At 50.6% G+C, this 17,674-nt stretch overlaps 3 protein-coding genes across 3 annotated transcripts; all 3 read right to left on the bottom strand.

The window, feature by feature from the left end:
- Positions 1-167: 167 nt before the first annotated feature.
- On the bottom strand, positions 168-4,264 carry BU24DRAFT_491910 (calcium ATPase). Its single transcript, XM_033533852.1, has 3 exons — positions 3,690-4,264; positions 3,423-3,580; positions 168-3,362 (listed from the first exon to the last, which is right to left on the bottom strand). The coding sequence occupies exons 1-3, from the start codon at positions 3,805-3,807 to the stop codon at positions 606-608; spliced, it is 3,033 nt and encodes a 1,010-aa protein (XP_033384034.1). The 5' UTR covers positions 3,808-4,264; the 3' UTR covers positions 168-605.
- A 1,453-nt stretch (positions 4,265-5,717) lies between these two features.
- Positions 5,718-8,462, bottom strand: BU24DRAFT_461930 (sensor protein rcsC; the record flags this gene model as incomplete). Its single annotated transcript, XM_033531937.1, has 2 exons — positions 5,718-7,453; positions 7,514-8,462. 2 exons carry the CDS (start codon positions 8,460-8,462, stop codon positions 5,718-5,720), a joined length of 2,685 nt encoding a protein of 894 aa, XP_033384035.1.
- Positions 8,463-15,055: 6,593 nt separating this feature from the next.
- On the bottom strand, positions 15,056-17,117 carry BU24DRAFT_346352 (glycoside hydrolase family 47 protein; the record flags this gene model as incomplete). The annotated part of the gene is made up of 3 exons (XM_033523484.1): positions 15,056-15,277; positions 15,328-16,658; positions 16,715-17,117. 3 exons carry the CDS (start codon positions 17,115-17,117, stop codon positions 15,056-15,058), a joined length of 1,956 nt encoding a protein of 651 aa, XP_033384036.1.
- Positions 17,118-17,674: the final 557 nt, after the last annotated feature.

Here is a 17,674-nt window from a genome sequence, read left to right on the forward strand (position 1 = left end):
CACCCTTCCTTCTTTCTCCGTCTCCGTCATGTTTTCTAATGGAATGACAACAACAATGTCACGCGGCTAACCTACCTCCACATAACCAAACCACCATCACATCACGCAAAGGTCATTCGTGTGAGAAAGGGGGCGTCGAGTCGGGTGAGCAAGTTTTCTTGATTATCGTTTGTTTTGTTTTATTTTGTTGTGTTGTGTTTTTGTTCCCTCTTCTCTCTTTCTCTCTAGTAGTTATCATATATGTACATATATATATCTCACATCCCATCCCATCCTGCCGATCCGTGATCTTTAATTTTGTGAATGATCGATCTATATGGCTGGCTTCGTGTGTGGGTGCTGGGGCGCGTGGCGCCTCTAAGTCAGACATCACACACCTCATGAGCACCTTACGCACAGTCGGAATGCAAATGCAACGAACGCAATACGACACAAAAAGGGAGCAAAAGCAACGTGGTCTAGTTACAAGAGCAGAGTTGCATATAATCAGACAGACAAGACAAGACAGACAGCCGCACGGATATGCCTAGCCTTACACCCAAAAAGAGGAAATCGAATGCGCGGTTCAAAATATAGGGGGGTGGAAAGAAAGAGACAAAAAGGATTTACTCCTTTTTAGGCCTGACGGTCTTTCCATTGGCAGCGAGGTTGCGGGAGTCCGATGAGGCGATCTTGGCCGTGAAGAACTGCCTCTCGATGAATTTGAGAACCTCATCGATGATGACGATGGGTGCGGAGATGGCGAGGACGGCCTTCCATTCGGGCCAGTCAAGCGGGATGACGCTGAACAGACCCTGCAAGAAAGGTACGTAGAGGAGCGCAAAGTGGAGAGCCATGGAAAGGCAGATGGCGTATACGAGCATCATGTTCTTCCAGAGAGGCAAAGTCAGAAGCGACTCCGAGGATGAGAGGGCGTTCATGGCGTTGAGCATTTCGATCACGACAAGGATGGAGAGAGAGACGGTGGAAGCGGACTTGGCAGCGTTGTTGGAGAAGATCTCGCAGCCGATCTCTGGGAACTGGGAAGAGCAGCGGTGGAAGTGGGAGAGCTGGTAGAAAGTGATCTGGGGGCCGGCAGGGTTGAACATGAACCACCAGGCGTAACCGAAAACGGTGGCAGCGCCAACATAGGTGCCAATGACCATGTAACGGAAGAAGAGCCATCCTCCTACAAGAGGTTCATCGCGCTTACGGGGCTGGCGTTTCATGACATCGTGGTCAGCAGGGTTGAAAGACAGAGCAGTGGCGGGGAGACCATCAGTGACGAGATTGACCCAAAGAAGTTGAACGGGGATGAGAGCTTCAGGCATGCCGGCGGCAGCAGTGAGGAAGATTGAAACGACTTCTCCGATGTTGGACGAGATGAGATAGCGGATGAACTGCTGGGTGTTGTTGTAGATGGAACGACCCTCCTCAACAGCACCTTCGATGGTAGCGAAATTGTCGTCAACGAGAACCATGTCGGCAGCGAGCTTGGCAACGTCAGTTCCCGAGCCCATGGCAACACCAATGTCGGCCTTCTTGAGCGCAGGGGCATCGTTGACACCGTCACCAGTCATGGCAACGACTTCACCGGCCTGCTGGAGGAGATCCACAAGCTTAGACTTATGCGTAGGTTCTGTTCGAGAGAAGAGAGAGGCACGCTTGGCGGCCTCCATCTTCTCGGACTCGCTCAAATCGTCGAATTGACGTCCAGTGTAGCTCTTTCCAGTAAGGTCCTCGTTTTCTCCGAATACACCGATTTGACGGCAGATGCTCTCGGCGGTGTTTTGGTTGTCACCAGTGATAACCACAACGCGAATACCAGCGGAACGGCACTTAGCAATGGAGTCTCGCACTTCAGGACGGGGAGGATCCAGCATGCCGCAGAGACCAATCAATGTCATGTTCTGCTCCAATTGAGCGTAATCCTTGGTAGTTTTGGCCTTCTTCAAGAGAGGGTTGGATCCAACGTCATCGACGGAAGCCAAAGCAATCACACGGAATCCAGCGTTACCATAGCAGACGACCTCCTTGGTGATGAGGCTGGCAAGTTCCTTGGTTAAAGGAACACGCTTTCCTTGAGAGCCAACAACGATGTGGGAGCAGCGGTCGAGAAGGGACTCCGGAGCACCCTTGACCAACAACTTCTGAGTCTTCTGGTTTTGAACCAAGACGGACATGCTCTTTCGGTCACGGGAGAATTCGTAGGTAGCTAGACGGGGGGCACGGTCCTCGTAGTGCTTGCTTGCAAAGTGAAGACGCTCGCTAGGGGTGGTATCGGCACGGCTGTTGTTGACTACGACGTCAGAGGTTCCAACCTTCTCCACCAAAACACGGAGGGCTCCTTCGGTTGGCTCGCCAATAATGCTGTGGGTGCCATTCTTAGGGTCGATCGAGAGAGTAGCATCGTTACAGACGGCGGTGACTTCGCAGATTTCCCTGATGGTGGCAGAAGAGGCGGCGAGGTTCTCAATCTTCTTTCCGTTCCAAGTGAGCTCGCCTTCGGGGGCAAAGCTGGTACCCTCGACATTGATCTCCTCGAGTCCACGACCATCTTCAGAAATGAAAACAATTCGGTTGACACTCATCTGGTTAGTAGTCAAAGTACCGGTCTTGTCGGAGCAGATGACGCTGCAGCTACCGAGAGTCTCGACGGATGGGAGGCTTCGAACGACGGCATTCCTGGCGGCCATCTTTCGAGTACCAAGAGCCAAGCAGGTAGTGATGACAACAGCGAGACCTTCGGGAATAGCAGCCACACCAAGGGAAACCGCAATCTTGAGATAGTAGATGGCACCCTTGGTGAAGCTTCCGTGAGAGGGGTCGTTGAAGTTGCGGATGTTGATCAACCAGACAAGAATGCAGATAGCCGTGATGACCTTGGCCAACATGTCACCAAAATCGTTGAGCTTCTCCTTGAGAGGTGTAGGCTGCGAGATCTGGGCCGTGATGCTCTCGTGGATATCTCCAATCGCCGTGTTGGGACCGGTAAGGACCACCAAAGCCGTAGCGTGTCCTACAACGACTGTCGTACCTGAGAAAAGCATGTTGATCTGGTCCTGCTTGACCGCATCGGCATCCTGAATTGCCCTAGTGTCCTTGGGAACACTCTCGCTCTCTCCAGTCAAGATAGACTGGTCGATGTTGAAGCTGTTGCTCTGAATCGACAGAATCCTGCAATCAGCCGGGATTCTATCACCAATCGTGACGGAGATAACATCTCCAGGAACCAGATCATCAGCCTTGATGCGCTTGAGGGTACCATTACGAATAACCTTGGCTTCGTTCGCGGAGTATTCTTGAAGAGCAGCGATTGCCTTCTCGGCGCTGGTCTCCTGGGAGACACCCACGACGGCGTTGAGGATGAGGATAGTCAAAATCTACGTATTCCAGTCAGCGCACTGTTTCTTCCTCTTTAACGACTCCAACCGGCAACTCACAACAGCGGGATCGACAAAGGCAGTCCAGCCCTCGCCTTCTTCAAACAGGGCCAAAACGAAAGATACGGCGGCGGAACCCAGCAGGATGATAACCAGCTGGTCCTTGAATTGTTCGAGGATGAGCTCCCAGATCGGGGTCGGGGGGTCTTCGGGCAGCGCTGTTTTTCTCAATTAGCAATTGCGTCCTTGCCGTTCCTCTTTTCTCCATCTTCAGAGCAGGAGACAATGCCTTCCTAGCTCTTTCCCAGGTTTCCCAATGCAACGTACCATTTCTACCGTGCTTCGCCCTCGAACCTACAACCTGTTGATCGGACAGACCTCCCGCCTCCGTGACTCCGAATTGCTTCAGAGCCTCGGCGGGCGTCTTCACATATGCATTCTCCATGGTTCCCGCAAGCGATTGCGAGGCGTCGAGGCGTTGTTTGTCGTTGTCAGGGCGTGGATGGTTTGCTCGACGCGGGTCTTCGAAGATGAGGAAGATAACCGAGATCGCAAGACTGCGCGCGGAAATGCTAGATGGGCGCCTGGCTGGGAGCGAACAGGGCGGAGGAGCTGCACAGTCAGTGGGTGGTACAGTAATACCGCGGGTCTGTTCAGGGATGATATGCAGGCTTGGGGGAATTGGCCCGGAAGTGGGGGAGAAGGAGGGAGGGAAGGAATGAAGAGGGAAGAAAGTACTATATATTTGAGGCGGACTGTGGTGTGGGTGGGGGGGGCTGGGAGAGAGGAAGGAGATTTGAAGCCAGGAAAAGTCGGCACTGACAGATCACAGCAGTAAACTTGTCTCTCTGTGAGTGTCTATCTCTCTTTTGCCTCTCTGGACTTGCGTCGTCGTATTATCGGTACAATTATTTTTGCGGTCTCGGGAGTAAATTAGTGAGTTGGGACGAACTTGAAAGCGTGTCCTCTACTCTAGGGCATCTAGGTCGTCTAGTTCCAGGTGAGGTACCGGCCATGACCAATCACCATCCTTGTGAGTTGACAAGGCTAATGTAGATCCGGAAGGTACTAGTCCATCTTCGGCAGTCGTGACCCCAATCCCCAACGGCAGGTCGCTGCACGTGGATCGGAAGAGCCGCCACTAATCCTCTTCAGGGCTACGAGTATCATCATCAACTTCTACTGTGTACATTACATATCAACATCACCATGTACTGTACGGAGTATATCCATTCTATATAGCAGACTATAAACCCTCAAATCCATCACCACATCCCGACCTCATCTTCCAAAGAACCACCACCTCCACACCCAGCATACGCAACCCATCTCCCTCTTACGTCATTCCCACCACCCTACCAAGCACCGTCCTCCAAACAAGACTTCTCCCATACCAGAAAAGGCTTTGCGCTTCGGAAAAATCGGGATTCCCCACACCCCACCTCGCCCTTTCAAACGGTAAGGACGGTATCTGAAAACTGGGTACGTACCCTTTCGAAAGAGCTCAACGACATTGCACGTACTTGAACTGGGTCGAACTTGCTTCCCAGTTTTTTTTTTTGTTTTTCACGTCTGTCGTTTTTGCCTTCTATTGCGTAGCCTTGCCTCCCTTTCTCTACAATATGTCAGAGAATGGGTGGGTGGGTTGGAACTAATCAGTAAGCTGTTATACTGTTACTACACTAAAAGCAGAGCGTCCAGATTGATTAGTGGTATTTGCCTCTGGAGGGTTCGGCAATCCTGCTGGATCTTAAACTTCGTAGTTCTTTCCTTTCCTTCTTACGAGGGCAGGCTAGGGTGGATTGTAGTAATCCTTGCTAAAGAGATGAGGTTTAGAGCACTCGAAATTGGTAAAAGTCAAGCATTGTTTCGGCTAGAGACCCTGCCATGCTTGCTTGCCTGCCTGCACTCGAGAACATTCGATCCATGTGCGTCATTATTCTTGTAGATATGTTCACTCTTCCATTGTTCAGATCCACTATTACGCTACTATGTTTCTGATCCTACTCTGTTTCCTTCTCTTGCTCCTCTTCTTCCTTGGGTCCCCGCTATCTACCCAGGTATCTTGATCATGGTTCGTTGATCGTGAAATAAAATGTGCTATCAGTGTCCCGCCCTATGCAGACATGCCTGCTGAATCGAGAATATATCCCCCAAAAGTGGACTAGAAAATGCCCAAAAAATAAATAAAAGAACGCCAGATGTACGCCGGGAACGCTCCACGCTATGCTATATATTCGGAGATAAATAAAATGGGGTCCTGCTGAAGCTCATTCCAAAAGCTTCATAGTGGTACGCCCTGGTTTTGAAAAAAAAAACTGTGCTTGAAGACCCAAATGGTATTTTCCTCTCTCTCTACTGTGTGTCACAGTACTGGGTGATCAGCTTTTCCAGATCGCGGATCTGGAAGGGCTTCGTCATGAATCCTTTCATGCCAACTTTGGCCGCACGCTCGAGGGCGGCCTCGGTAATGTCGGCACTGACCGCGAGGATCGTAGGGGGCGACGGAAGTTTCATGCGCATGATGGCGTCTGAGGCCTGGAAACCGTCCAATAAAGGCATCCAGAGATCCATCAAAATCACATCAACCCTTTCCCCGTTCTCGTGTTTTCTCCTCATCTGATCGACCGCGTCGTTGCCGTCGAATGCCTCGGAGACGTTGGTGTATCCCAATTTGCGGAGCATGGTGATGAGGAGCTTCCTGTTGATTTTGTTGTCTTCCACTACCAAAATGTTCAAGGGATAACGGCTGGCTAGAGCATGGTCGAACGCGCTGCTGTCGGAGATGGTGCGGCTCTTCGATCTACTCCGTGTCCAGGCTGGCGATTCGGTGCGTCGCGGAGAAGGCAACCCGAGATGCTGTAGCGAAGGGGCTGTCTTGTAGACCTCTGGCAATGACGACGCGATCGAGCCCCTCTTGTCTGTACTTCCTTGTGTTTCAGATGAGGAATCGCTCGACAGTGGAGGGGTGGTGACCTGTTGAGAATTTGAGAAGGCTGCCTCATCTGCTTCCACGGACATACGATCCTTCATCGAAGGAGAACGAGATCCGAACGGGGAGGTAGAGCGGCTACAGACATCTCCAGGTGTGAGGGGAACGCGCATTTCGAACTCAGACCCTTTCTGTGGTCCCGAGACGTGCGATTGCACGCAGAGGAGATCGCCGCCCAATTTTCTAGCAAGGCCCTTTGCGACTAGTAATCCGAGACCCAGTCCCTCACTCTCTCTGGTAGTAGAGTTATCCTCTCTGGCGAAGGGCTTGAACAGGCTAGGTAGGAAGGCTGCAGGTATCCCAGCACCCGTGTCTTTGACAGTGATTACAATGTAACGGTTTTGGGCACTTAAAGCTGCATTGAGCTGAATAGTACCGTTATCAGTGAATTTGATGGCATTGAGTACGACACAAGATATCATCTTGGCCAGATCCTTCTCATCGATCTGAATAGTTTTGGGAACGTCCGGAGATACCATCCATTCGATGCGCTTCGTGCTAATCTGGCCGTTGGAACTCCTCGTCTGGACTTCAATCTCTTCTCCGAAATCCATTTGGTGAGCTATGGCGGAGTCGGGTCGTCCGCCCACCTTCAGAGCATCGTTGAAGACGTACTGTACAACCTCTCTCAAATCCGTGTTTCTCAACCCTGGGGCGGTGGATTGTTCCGAGGCAAACATGGGAGACATGGGAAAATCGCAGCTTGGTTCCAGGTCGTGCAAACAAGTCTCATCATCTTCCATAATCATATTGGATGCCGCATTCATTGTCGAGTCAGGTATCGGCTTACATGATGAGGACGGGTCTACCGTGTTGCTGTATCGAGGCCGTTGACGGGGTGCTCGGGATACCCTAGCTCGAGCTTCCAGCATTCTTTCGCTTCTGCTTGCCGATTCACTCCTCTTTCGTTTAGTACCTCGAAATTGCTTCATCGAAATGTTGTTTCCTGCCACTAATATGTCGGGATGTCTTTCGCGCGCGCTTGTGTCGTCATGTAAGATCTTATCAAGTGGTGTTAGAGGTGTCTCAGGAACACCCATATTCATGTCATAAGCATGCACAATGTTGTCTGCAGCCTCGACCGCACGACGTGATGAGTCTAAATGATGTCAGCTCCTGTCTCTGCGGTTTTGAAAGGATTGCACGGGATAAAACTGACCTTGAACAACCTCGATATTTCCCTTCAAAGTTTCGAGGAGATCACGTACGTCAAAGTCTTCTGGTGCTTCGGCAGCTTCTTTGACAGTCGCCATGATGACGTCCAACATACCGACGACTCCCTGCATTGGGGTCCTAAGTTCGTGGGACAGGCTTCGAGCGTAAGGTTTCAAAGACTGCGCTACAGATACCGATTCGTGTGGGATGATCAACGGACGCCCCTCCTGGCATGGCTCGGCTGAATGCGCAAAGTTCTTTCCCTCCAGAACACGTTCCAAAATGAGATCTTCCAAACTGTGAAATAGTAGCTCCAGATATCCCCAGCCCAAAGCACGCCTGGAAGCTCCCTCTTCACTCCACATGACCCCAAAGTGAGCAAAGCATTTGCCGTCAGCGAAAAGAGGAATTCCTAGGTACGCCTCTCCAGGAACAACAAGTGGATTTGGGTTATTGACGATGAAATCATTCAGTCTATCTGGAATGATAAAGATTTTGTCGTGACGCATGTACGCACAAGGACACGAGTAGGCGTGATATTTGAAGTTGTTTAGTTGTTGCTTGACTCCATGTCCATCGTTCAAATAGAAAGCGGCTCCCATCAAACAAGATCCTGGTTCTCCAATAGGTGGCATCTCCACGGCGAGGTCATCGTCATCGGCGAGGATCCTCTTTGAAACGAAAGCATATTGAGCATCGGCAATGGTAGCTAATCCTTCGGTAAGTAGCGGCCAGAAGGACTCCGAGTCGGATTTCCTTAGGGCATCCTTGAGCTTGACGAGCTCTTCGGCGGCGTTGCTCTCGGCTGCGGAGTAAAGTCGTAATAACTCATTCTTGAACCCGGCCTCGCCGTGCTGCACGACCATGCCTGGCTGAGGACTTGAGAAACAGACTGTCTGTCGTTCGACTATATCAGGCGGTACAGTACTTGGGTCCAGAGCGTAATGTCCCATTTTCTGGACTCATGCGGGTCGAGCTGGTCCAGGACGTCAACGTCGAGATGGGCGGTTGCGGGGAGCGTAGGCGGGTGATGGGGTCCAAGGGCTCCTCAGTAAGACAACGTCCCAGAGGTGGCCAGTTGATGCTATCTTGTGGAAGATAGATCGATCGGGCAGTGGTTTTGTCCAACGGTGGAGAGGGTTGAGAGTGTGGAAGTAAGGAATGCTGGGGAAACTGGATGCGGTAGAAAGCAAACAAGTTTGTGATGTTAGAACCGAATAGCCACGGACTCACGGACGGCAGTGCAGTAGTAGCGAGTGCATTCGGAGAGAAAGATTAGTAACAAGGGCGAAGGCGACGGTGGTAATGGTGCAGAGTCCTCGTAAGAGCAACGGCGGGGTCAGGAATGCTGCGAGATTTGTGCTGGTTTGGGTGGTTTGGTGGGAGGAATGCGAGGGATGAAGAGGAGGGCACGGTATGGTTGGACTGAGCTGGATCGCAGACTAAAGGAGGGTGGGCCGAGTAGATCTAGAACGCCTTCCGGCGTTCTCTTGCACTATCCTTGTCTCCCCGATTACAAGACAAGCTCACGGGTGTGCAGACAGTCGTAGACCCGTAGGTAGAAAGGTAGACAAAGACACCAAACGGCACAGTTGGGTCAAGTCAAACAAGGCGTCGCGGAACAAGGGGTCCCTGTGTATACTGAGGACGTAATTTCCTGCCTGTACACTGCACCGCAAACTTCTTAGCAATGAGGATCGAAGCAAAGCAGCCTTGGGGCCTGGATGGTGTAGCGTGCAGGAGTCAGGACATGGGATGGGAGAGTTCGCTGAGTCTACGCCGCGCCACGCCCTTTCCCACTCCAGCGAGACCTTTAGTTAGAGTCTCTCTGGGAGGAGAAGAGGAGAGGGAGGCACGGAGGCAGGAGGGTCTCTGATGGTGATCGGCCTGTGGGGGCTTGACTTTTGCGGGTGGACCCTGCCCTGCCCTGTCCAGGCTGTCCTGCCCTGCCCATAGGACAGGCCACACTGTTTGACTTTCGGCATCTTTAGCCAGTGGATCATACCTGAGCCGTCTCTTGTGGTCCATCTCACAGTCTAGAATCTTAGGGCACCAAGGCAATCCCTGTAGACTTGCGTGGAATCAAAGTCTGGGCAATCCAGAGGCTGGTCTCAAGACCGGCCGCTTTAAGCCATTCCTTCAGGCTCTCACTCTTCAGACCCTTCTAAGGAGCAGTCACTTAGTATGTACCCAATTACTCGTAGACAAACGAGTGGGTGAGTTACAGATCACTCAGTCACCAACTGTGTGGAATGGCGCCGAGACTTGGATATGCGATGCTCTGCCGCCTGCCCGCATATGACTGAGGTGCGCACCCAGGTGCGTAAAAGACAGTGATAGGTAGGTAGGGCGAGGGATGTCGCGTTTGGTCTCGTCTTGTCTCGTTTCGTCTCGCCTGGTCTCATCGTGTACAATCTGGTCTTCACTCGACTTAAGCGTGGATACGTATGGAAATGGAAGTTAGTGTAGATGCTCGTGATGTGGCCCTACGATGATAGGAATAGAATATGGCAGCGAGTGTTCAAAGGGGGTTCTCTTGTTTTTTCCTTCTGGAGAGAGCTGTGAATACGATAAAAAATTGGTGGTGCACGAAGCAATGCAATGGCACCTGCAGCGGCCAGCCGTCTGACTAAACGCCTACAGACACACTAACCCGCATTAGACTCCAGCGACAGGGGCCCACTCTCGCCTTTGCACAGCAAACCTTCACGACAACCACAAAAGCCCATATACGCCATCTTTCGTACTCCGTACTTGCACTGCACTACTGTGCGCCGCACGCGTCCTCTGAAGCATTCTAGTCTACTGTTAATGAACAATTCCCATCTGCATGTTTGTCACACGCCTGGGCTCACGTCAGTGGCTATGCGCCTGCCACATATTGCTCGGGAATATCGGATTGCTTGACCCATGTTTGCTTCAGCAGAAAGGCCCTGGGGTAACGCAGTTCGCGAGACGGCATTGCCAGTACAACTTTAGAAAGTGAGGGCGTACACAAGACGTGCTTGGTAAACCAATACACAGTAGCACACCATATCTCTTGCTGCCCACTAGGCGCTTATCTCAGATCGATTGACGATCGTGTGGAGACAGGAATATCTCCTCTCGTGGAGCAAAGTTCAAACTAGACATGTACCTGGAACTTGGGAATTTTGAACGACCAAACACCTTTCAAGGGCCAACCCCTTCTTCCACTATCGAATTCGGACGTTTCTTTATTTCCGGGAGAAGATCTGCTCCAGTCAGAAAGGCTACGTGTTCAAACTCTGTCCTAATCTCGAAGCCGTTACAACTCCAATATGTACCGGCGACTGCTCTCCTCACATCCAGACCTGGCAGAGATTGGGGGAATTGGCTCCGTTGCACCATTCCCCAAATGCAGTGAGATTGTGTATGGGTGGGAGCTCACCGTCCACTATTATCTTAACTACCACCAATGTGGCCGCGGGCAGAGGCCGTGACACTCGGCCGAGCAATAGATGGCGTTCAGCTTCCAGCCGTCGCCCGCGTTCCCTCCGTCGATCCCGTCCTCCGTTGCTCGTTTGCTCGTAGATTGTGCAAGACTAAACCCCAACCCAGCAAGGGCGAGATACACTGCTTGCCCCAGAACATTCGAGGGCGTCGCTGCCAAAGTAACCAATTCTGAAAGCCACGTTACATGGCGTCGCTTTGGTGTCTTTACCCTAGTCCAAAGGGATGTTCTCATGACGAGGTCTATCGTGACAATTTACAACCAGAGTCAGGTTGGCTTGAGTGTAGATCGTGTTCATGGACCCTTACGGTTTGCATGTTGATCAAACTTGCCGAATTCATTATCGTTCAACCTTCAGCTGCGGACATGGTTGCTGCTGATGACCCTTTTGCAGTTAGAGGTCTGTGTAACGAAGTACACATTCGGCGCCCTCATGCAGATCGTAACTTATTCTATCGTGCCCAGCTTTCTCTGAGGAGGAACTACGATTTACATCCCGCGTATCATCGCACTCCCCTATCAAGATCATGACCGTATCCGTGTTTGACTTACGGAGAATTCACTAATAAGACAATCTTGACCACTTCTGACCGCCCGAGGCGCCCGGGAGTCCAGCAGCCCGGCCTAGACTGCCAGCGACCATGGAAAATTTCCCGAGCACCGATCTTGGCTGGCGACTACTCCGCCCACGGAGTACATGTTCAATAGGTATGCTTGGTTACTGTAAGTAGGGCATCGTATCTTATCTTGTGCACAACAACCTATTGTGAGTATTCACATTTGAGTGCCATTTAGCTTTGCTACGGACTTTCTCCCTGTCTGCCCCCATATAGGTATGCTCTATCGTCAACACAATGCATCGTGCGAAAACACGGCCATTCCGCAATGAATCGCTCTCCTCTACGAAGGGTGATATACATTCTAGTCACAAAACGTGTAGACGAATATAGTCAGGTATGGTTCTCCACGCTCATGGAACACTTGTGTATTTTTACCACATTTACTGCGTTCCTTCTTTTAGATGGGGGATCCGTCCTATCCCAATACTTCGGTTCCTTCCAGTCGTCGCATACATTCTACCTGCGGACTTGCTCGTTTCGAATTCAGTGCGACGAATACTCCGATCAACCCAGTCACTTCTCTACCGGGTCCAGGTCACGCCTATGATAATATCCTTGAACACCAACGCCGCCCTCTGGAACACATCTAGCGTATGCCCATGATTCCGAATCGGCCAGGGACGATGTACGCATGAGGTATTCCGAACACTATACGCTGCTCGATCTATATTAGCAAGACGTCACCTTCACTACTTAGTCTAAAGTGCCCACGAATAGGTCAACGCTACGCCGTAGTAAAAAACAAAAAGGAGGACGGAATAATGGGAGTGCTCAGCTCCGTTCGTACATCAGTTGCCCTATAGTGGTCTCGCGATATTTTATCTTGGCAACGGCCTGGATCCGATCGCATTAGCAGTCAGGCGAGCCAGCGTGTCAAACAATAACGAGCAGTCCTCTCACTACTTTTAGTTCTCTAAGGAGGCGCCTCTGATGCGATACAGATACGTTACACTTGGATTGGGCGGATTAAGGCCAGGCCTAGGCCATGGTCTAGGCTGTACCTAAACATGGGATGCCTTCGTTTCATCATACCCACCCATAGCGGAGCGCATGCGCAGAGTAATCCGACATGACAACATCTGCAAAGATATACCTAGACGATGTTCCATAGCCGCCCGTTGTTGTTCTCCCGCTGCCGTTTCGCATGATCAGTCCTCCACTTGTTGGTACTGGCATCGGGCTTACCCAAAGTGGTAGTCCACGATCCGGGCCTTCCTGATGACCCAACGATTCGCAAATCAATTCTTCGGACATCATAATCGAAGATCACTTATATCAATCTCGATTCCAGTCCTGCGATGTACCATGGGAAAACAATGCTCGCGCGCAACAGCTTCCATTACCCATCCGTTCCGCGCAAGTCGCGGTCGCACTGTTCAAAGAAACAGAAAAGTGGCGCAGTTGTAGGCCCATCCAGATCCCTCGACCCTAAAGCCTCTCAAAATGCGAGCTTTCGGCCCCCGGTTCCAGCCTGTACTGTGTAGCCCTGCGCACCCAACAATCCATGTATTCATACCACATATATCACAACTAACCACTCCGTACTCGTACTCTGTCCTCGCACGAGGGGCATCTGAAATGGCCGCGTCCAGATCTCAGGACGGCCTCCTGCGTATGCTGTAATGGCGTCAAGAAAACGCTCCCCCAAAAACGTGGCTTACGCTGCACGTTGTCTGACCCATGCACCCTCGCAAAGAGTAGACGAAATACGAGGTCCACAAGAATACTCCGTATACAAAACCAATTTAATCATTACGTCAAGACAACATCTCGAGATATGTGAAGCACAATTACACTAAAAGTCACGTTCCCTTACCTCAACCCCCTACCCTATAAGCATCTACGTTACCTACCCCAACCTTCTCAATCAAGCCACAACGCCCCGTCTATCTCCTGCACCCATGACTTGGACTCGAACGTGAACTTGACGAAATCGCGCTCTACGCACGCTGTGTATGACCTTGAATCCGAGCGGTTAAACGGAAAGTCAACCAAAGATCTAGACCACCGCATGATGCCTACTGTTTCCCCCATTCCGCGGGGGTGTTCACCGCTATGATCTAACTTCCCACATCTTGGGGACTCTCTCAAGGTCGTGAGAAACATTGACCGATAACGTTGCAATTTCCTCGAACTGCCGAGATGATTGTTATGTATGCTCCCTCGTACGAGTGACCCATGGCAGCCCAGGGACCTGTCAGACGGGAGGGGATGATTGGGTTGGCATTGGCATCGGGACGACGAAAGTGTCTCGTGTGTTGATTCCATAGATTCGAGATACGCCTGAGGTCAGCAGCAGATGGGCGCTTTCGAAGTCTAGTGCTATCTAGCTGATTGCAAGCTGACATCTTGGAGCTTGCACGTGCGAGAGATGAGGTATAGACTTTGAAGGTATCCTGAACGTTTGTCTCGGTAGAAGGTGTAGCGTCGAGCAGGTGGAACTTGTGGAAATTGTGGACGTTCTGGGCTTTCGTCTTCCCAAGAATACTTGTCTATAATTGTCCTTCTAGGTAGTTGACACTCAGTGACGATATATGTACTTAGGAAACGACACATGCTATCAGTCTCCATCGTGAATGAATGTCTGTTGAAGCATTGGTTTACGTCGTGCGTGGACAGCAGTGCAAGAATACTCCATTCCAGATTCGATGCTCCTATCTACACTGCGCCCGTAGAAAATATCTTCGTAGACATAGATACTTCTCGTATCACTCTTTAGCAGACCAGCTGATGTGTAACTATATCATGCATCCGCGTATAAAGATATTCATTGCACATGAAGATGTTCTATAGCCTCCCGGGGTTGTTTACTCATCTATATCAACCCGAGGTCTAGCTTCCAATGCTTATCAAGAGAAATACTTGGATCTATATTAATCATGTAACTCATGCAGGCGTAAAGGATCACTGTAGGTGATTAGAATTTCTACTTGGCGAATACGTCCCCTAAGCATGACTAGGCATGGCTATGCAATGGTGTTGTCAAGTCGTTGTGCTACTTTGATGTCTCAGATTACTCATATACTATGCGTTATCAACGGCCTAGTCAACAAGGTGTGTGAAGGAATCTTGTTGGAGTTCCAATAGCCGGGCCAGAATATTGAAAGGCATATGTCTGTAGAATATTTGATTCTATGATAAACTACGGCGAAAATATCATGACCATATATGAATGCAAGGATTGAGAATTAAATAAGCTGGAATATTTGTGCCAGAAAGACGGTTAAGTGTATATTCGAGGAATTGATTGGTAAAATTTGCTACATCAATAATGCTCAAGTGCTTTTTCAACTTACATAGTCATCTATATTCACACAATTCGGGTTCTGTACCAACTTGCTATCTCAACGCCTTGAATGCATGCTCTTTATGTGCGCCTTGCATAATAAAAAAAGGGAGACAAAAAACACGAAATAAATATAGATCTACAATAGAAATAAATGGTTGTCTATATTCATACACGCTCACTGCTTGCCGGCTCTTTTGAGGAAGGGGTTCTTTCTCGAACCAGGTTGCCCTGTGCATCACGAGGAATTCGCTTCCAGCCTGTCTTGAATCTCTTCTTGCTTGCGTCGAAGCGTGGGAAGGGATGGGCTTCAGTGTTGAGGACGATTTGGTCCAGGGGAAGGATGTCGTTGGGGCCGAAGAGGAGGTAGAAGTATTTGAGCGTCTCAGCCTAGACGATGATTAGTACCGTGGAATAGTCACTGTTTGCGTTTTACTTACCAGCCAGAAGCTCTCCATGTTGTCACGAGAAGGCGGAGGCACGACCATAACATCGTTGACAGATGTGAAGCCGCCACCGTTCTCGACAATGGTGTGCTTGACGAACGACTCGAACATTTCCCAACCCCACTCCCTGTAGATTTCATCGCCCGTGATTCTCCACATGTAGAACAAGCTCTCAACGGTCTCTGGGCGTTGAAGGTTATGGCTATCTGCCGACTTGATGATATAATCTGTCTTCCAGTCCGCATCTTCCTCTAGCTCGAGATTGCTCTTTGATTTAAGGATCTCCTGTCGCATCATCTTCGGCGGATCGTAGATCTCGAAGTGAGCGATTTCGGGGGAAAGGCCTGTGGCAGCGACGCGATACATGCCCATGCAGGTCTTTGTGAGTTCGCGTGCGAGCTCCATGTCTTCTTCCTGCTTCTTTCCCCAGTTGGGAAGAGCTTTGGCTTCGGCAAGTGTCTTACCTCCCGTTACTCCAAGCGCAATTGTACCCGGGTAGAAGCAGACGAGATGGTCCATCTTGGGGTGTAGCTTGCCCTCCAGACCGTTGGGTCGCTCGGCTAGAACCGTGAAGTGGCTATCCTTTGAGTACGTGATGAGATGTTTTTTAACACCTGCCAGGGATTCCTCCCACATATCCTGATAAACTGGTTCTTGTCCCTGAGTCTGGAGGTATTGCTTGATCAAATATTCGTAGTAGGAATCTCCTCGACTACCGAGGCGGATTTCATTTCCGCGGAAGTCACCTTTGTCGGCATAGATGAAAATTGGCACGAGCCCGTCTTTGGCTCCATTGTTGTCGATCACCTCCATGACCTTCTCTGCCTTCTCCCAGTAGTGTTCTTCGCCGGTGAGATATGCCAGATACTTCATCTCCAGCTGCAGAGTTGTCGCTTCTGCGGTGGAGGAAGCACCGCCATCAGCATGAGACTTCTCCCCCTTTCCGGTACTGAGAATGACACTTGCCCACGGAACGCCGGATCCAGAGTCGTATGCCCCAATCAAGCGATCGGCAAGGTCGGTAGCTTTCTCTAGGAAAACATCCTCCTCATTCGCATTCTCGGGTTTTATCCCAGGAAGCAATTCTTGCAAATAATGTGCTGACAATAATCCACCTAACATCCTGATAGTGGTTTCGAAGGTGTTGACATCCTGATCCTTGTTGTAGTCCAGAGTGGTGGAGACCCATTCCCTCGCATGCTTCAACTCTTTCGTAAGATTCATCAACATCATAGTATCCAATGCATCCACAATGATCCAACCCAAACCGTTAGGTTGTGCCATGTATCGTCCGTTCTTGGACACGGGATGATATTCATCATATCCTGTCCAGTTTTAGCATTGCCGAGTCTGCATAGTAGGCAGGCACAAAGAAACTTACCCCAACCATGCTCCTCATAAGCTTTCCAGCTCAGTAAGAAAGCGTCTTTCACACTCTCCCTCCTCCTTTCCCAATCGACCTTCTTGCCTTTGGTCGATCCGGGCATTATATTCGCCCAAGTGCTGCTGCTACTGTCCTTCCCTGGGCCTACTTTGGTTACAGTACTACTGCTACCCAACCAACCAAGCCAGTAAAACAAGACCAGGACACCAAATATCAATCCAGCAGCCATCCTCTTCCCGAACTTGGAACCTCCCCCCTTCATTTGTCCATAGTTGGCAGGCTTGTCCTTATACATTGGCAGCGAGTTCTCGTTCCCTGTGAATTTGTTCCACACATTATCCTCGAAACGGCGCGACGCGTTCTGGAAGTTCGGTACGTTGCGGGGGATGGTAAAGGACATATCGGCGTCCTGGATCGCTTGCTTCGTGGACTCGACGGCAGCGGTGCCGGTTTCGATGGTCTTGGTCGCAGCGGTCTGCAAATACTTCAATGCTGCGGATGGCGGTGCTTTGCTGCGGAGGTTGAAAGGGTCTCGCGAGTACATCTGACTTGAATCTACACACTAGCCGCCGGCGGACTGTTCGTACCGTGCCTCAGACCCCTAAATTGTGGAAGATGAGTAGAGAGCCGCGCCGCATCCACATCAATGGAATGGATCCTCTCGAATAATATTAAATAAAGAAATTGGCACGGAAAATGTGTGCTGTTGCTGTGCAGATGTGCTTTGCCAGGTGTCGTTAAAAGCAGATTGCCGAAAGGGGCGTAGTGTGGTTATTCATCTAATGCATCGTTCTCTATGCGTTCCCCTGCCCTTGGTACGTGAGAGTTCTTGTATAAATTCCTGTTTGCACAATACATTCTGACATGCCTGGGAACTCGCGTGCCCCTTGCCCCGTGGTCCGGGATCCGACAGAGGAGCTGTCAACGAATCGTGGTACGAATACGTAGTGGCGGGAC

Source organism: Aaosphaeria arxii, assembly GCF_010015735.1.
Source record: "Aaosphaeria arxii CBS 175.79 unplaced genomic scaffold BU24scaffold_4, whole genome shotgun sequence".
Lineage (NCBI taxonomy): Eukaryota > Fungi > Ascomycota > Dothideomycetes > Pleosporales > Aaosphaeria > Aaosphaeria arxii.

Bases quoted from the DNA above. Each gene is read 5' to 3' on its own strand.
- BU24DRAFT_491910 (XM_033533852.1), bottom strand. From the start codon at position 3,807: ATGGAGAATGCATATGTGAAGACGCCCGCCGAGGCTCTGAAGCAATTC. The intron at 3,581-3,689 runs GTACGTTGCATT...TGAGAAAAACAG, and splicing joins GGCGAAGCACGGTAGAAATG to CGCTGCCCGAAGACCCCCCG. The intron at 3,363-3,422 runs GTGAGTTGCCGG...TGGAATACGTAG, and splicing joins CCTTTGTCGATCCCGCTGTT to ATTTTGACTATCCTCATCCT.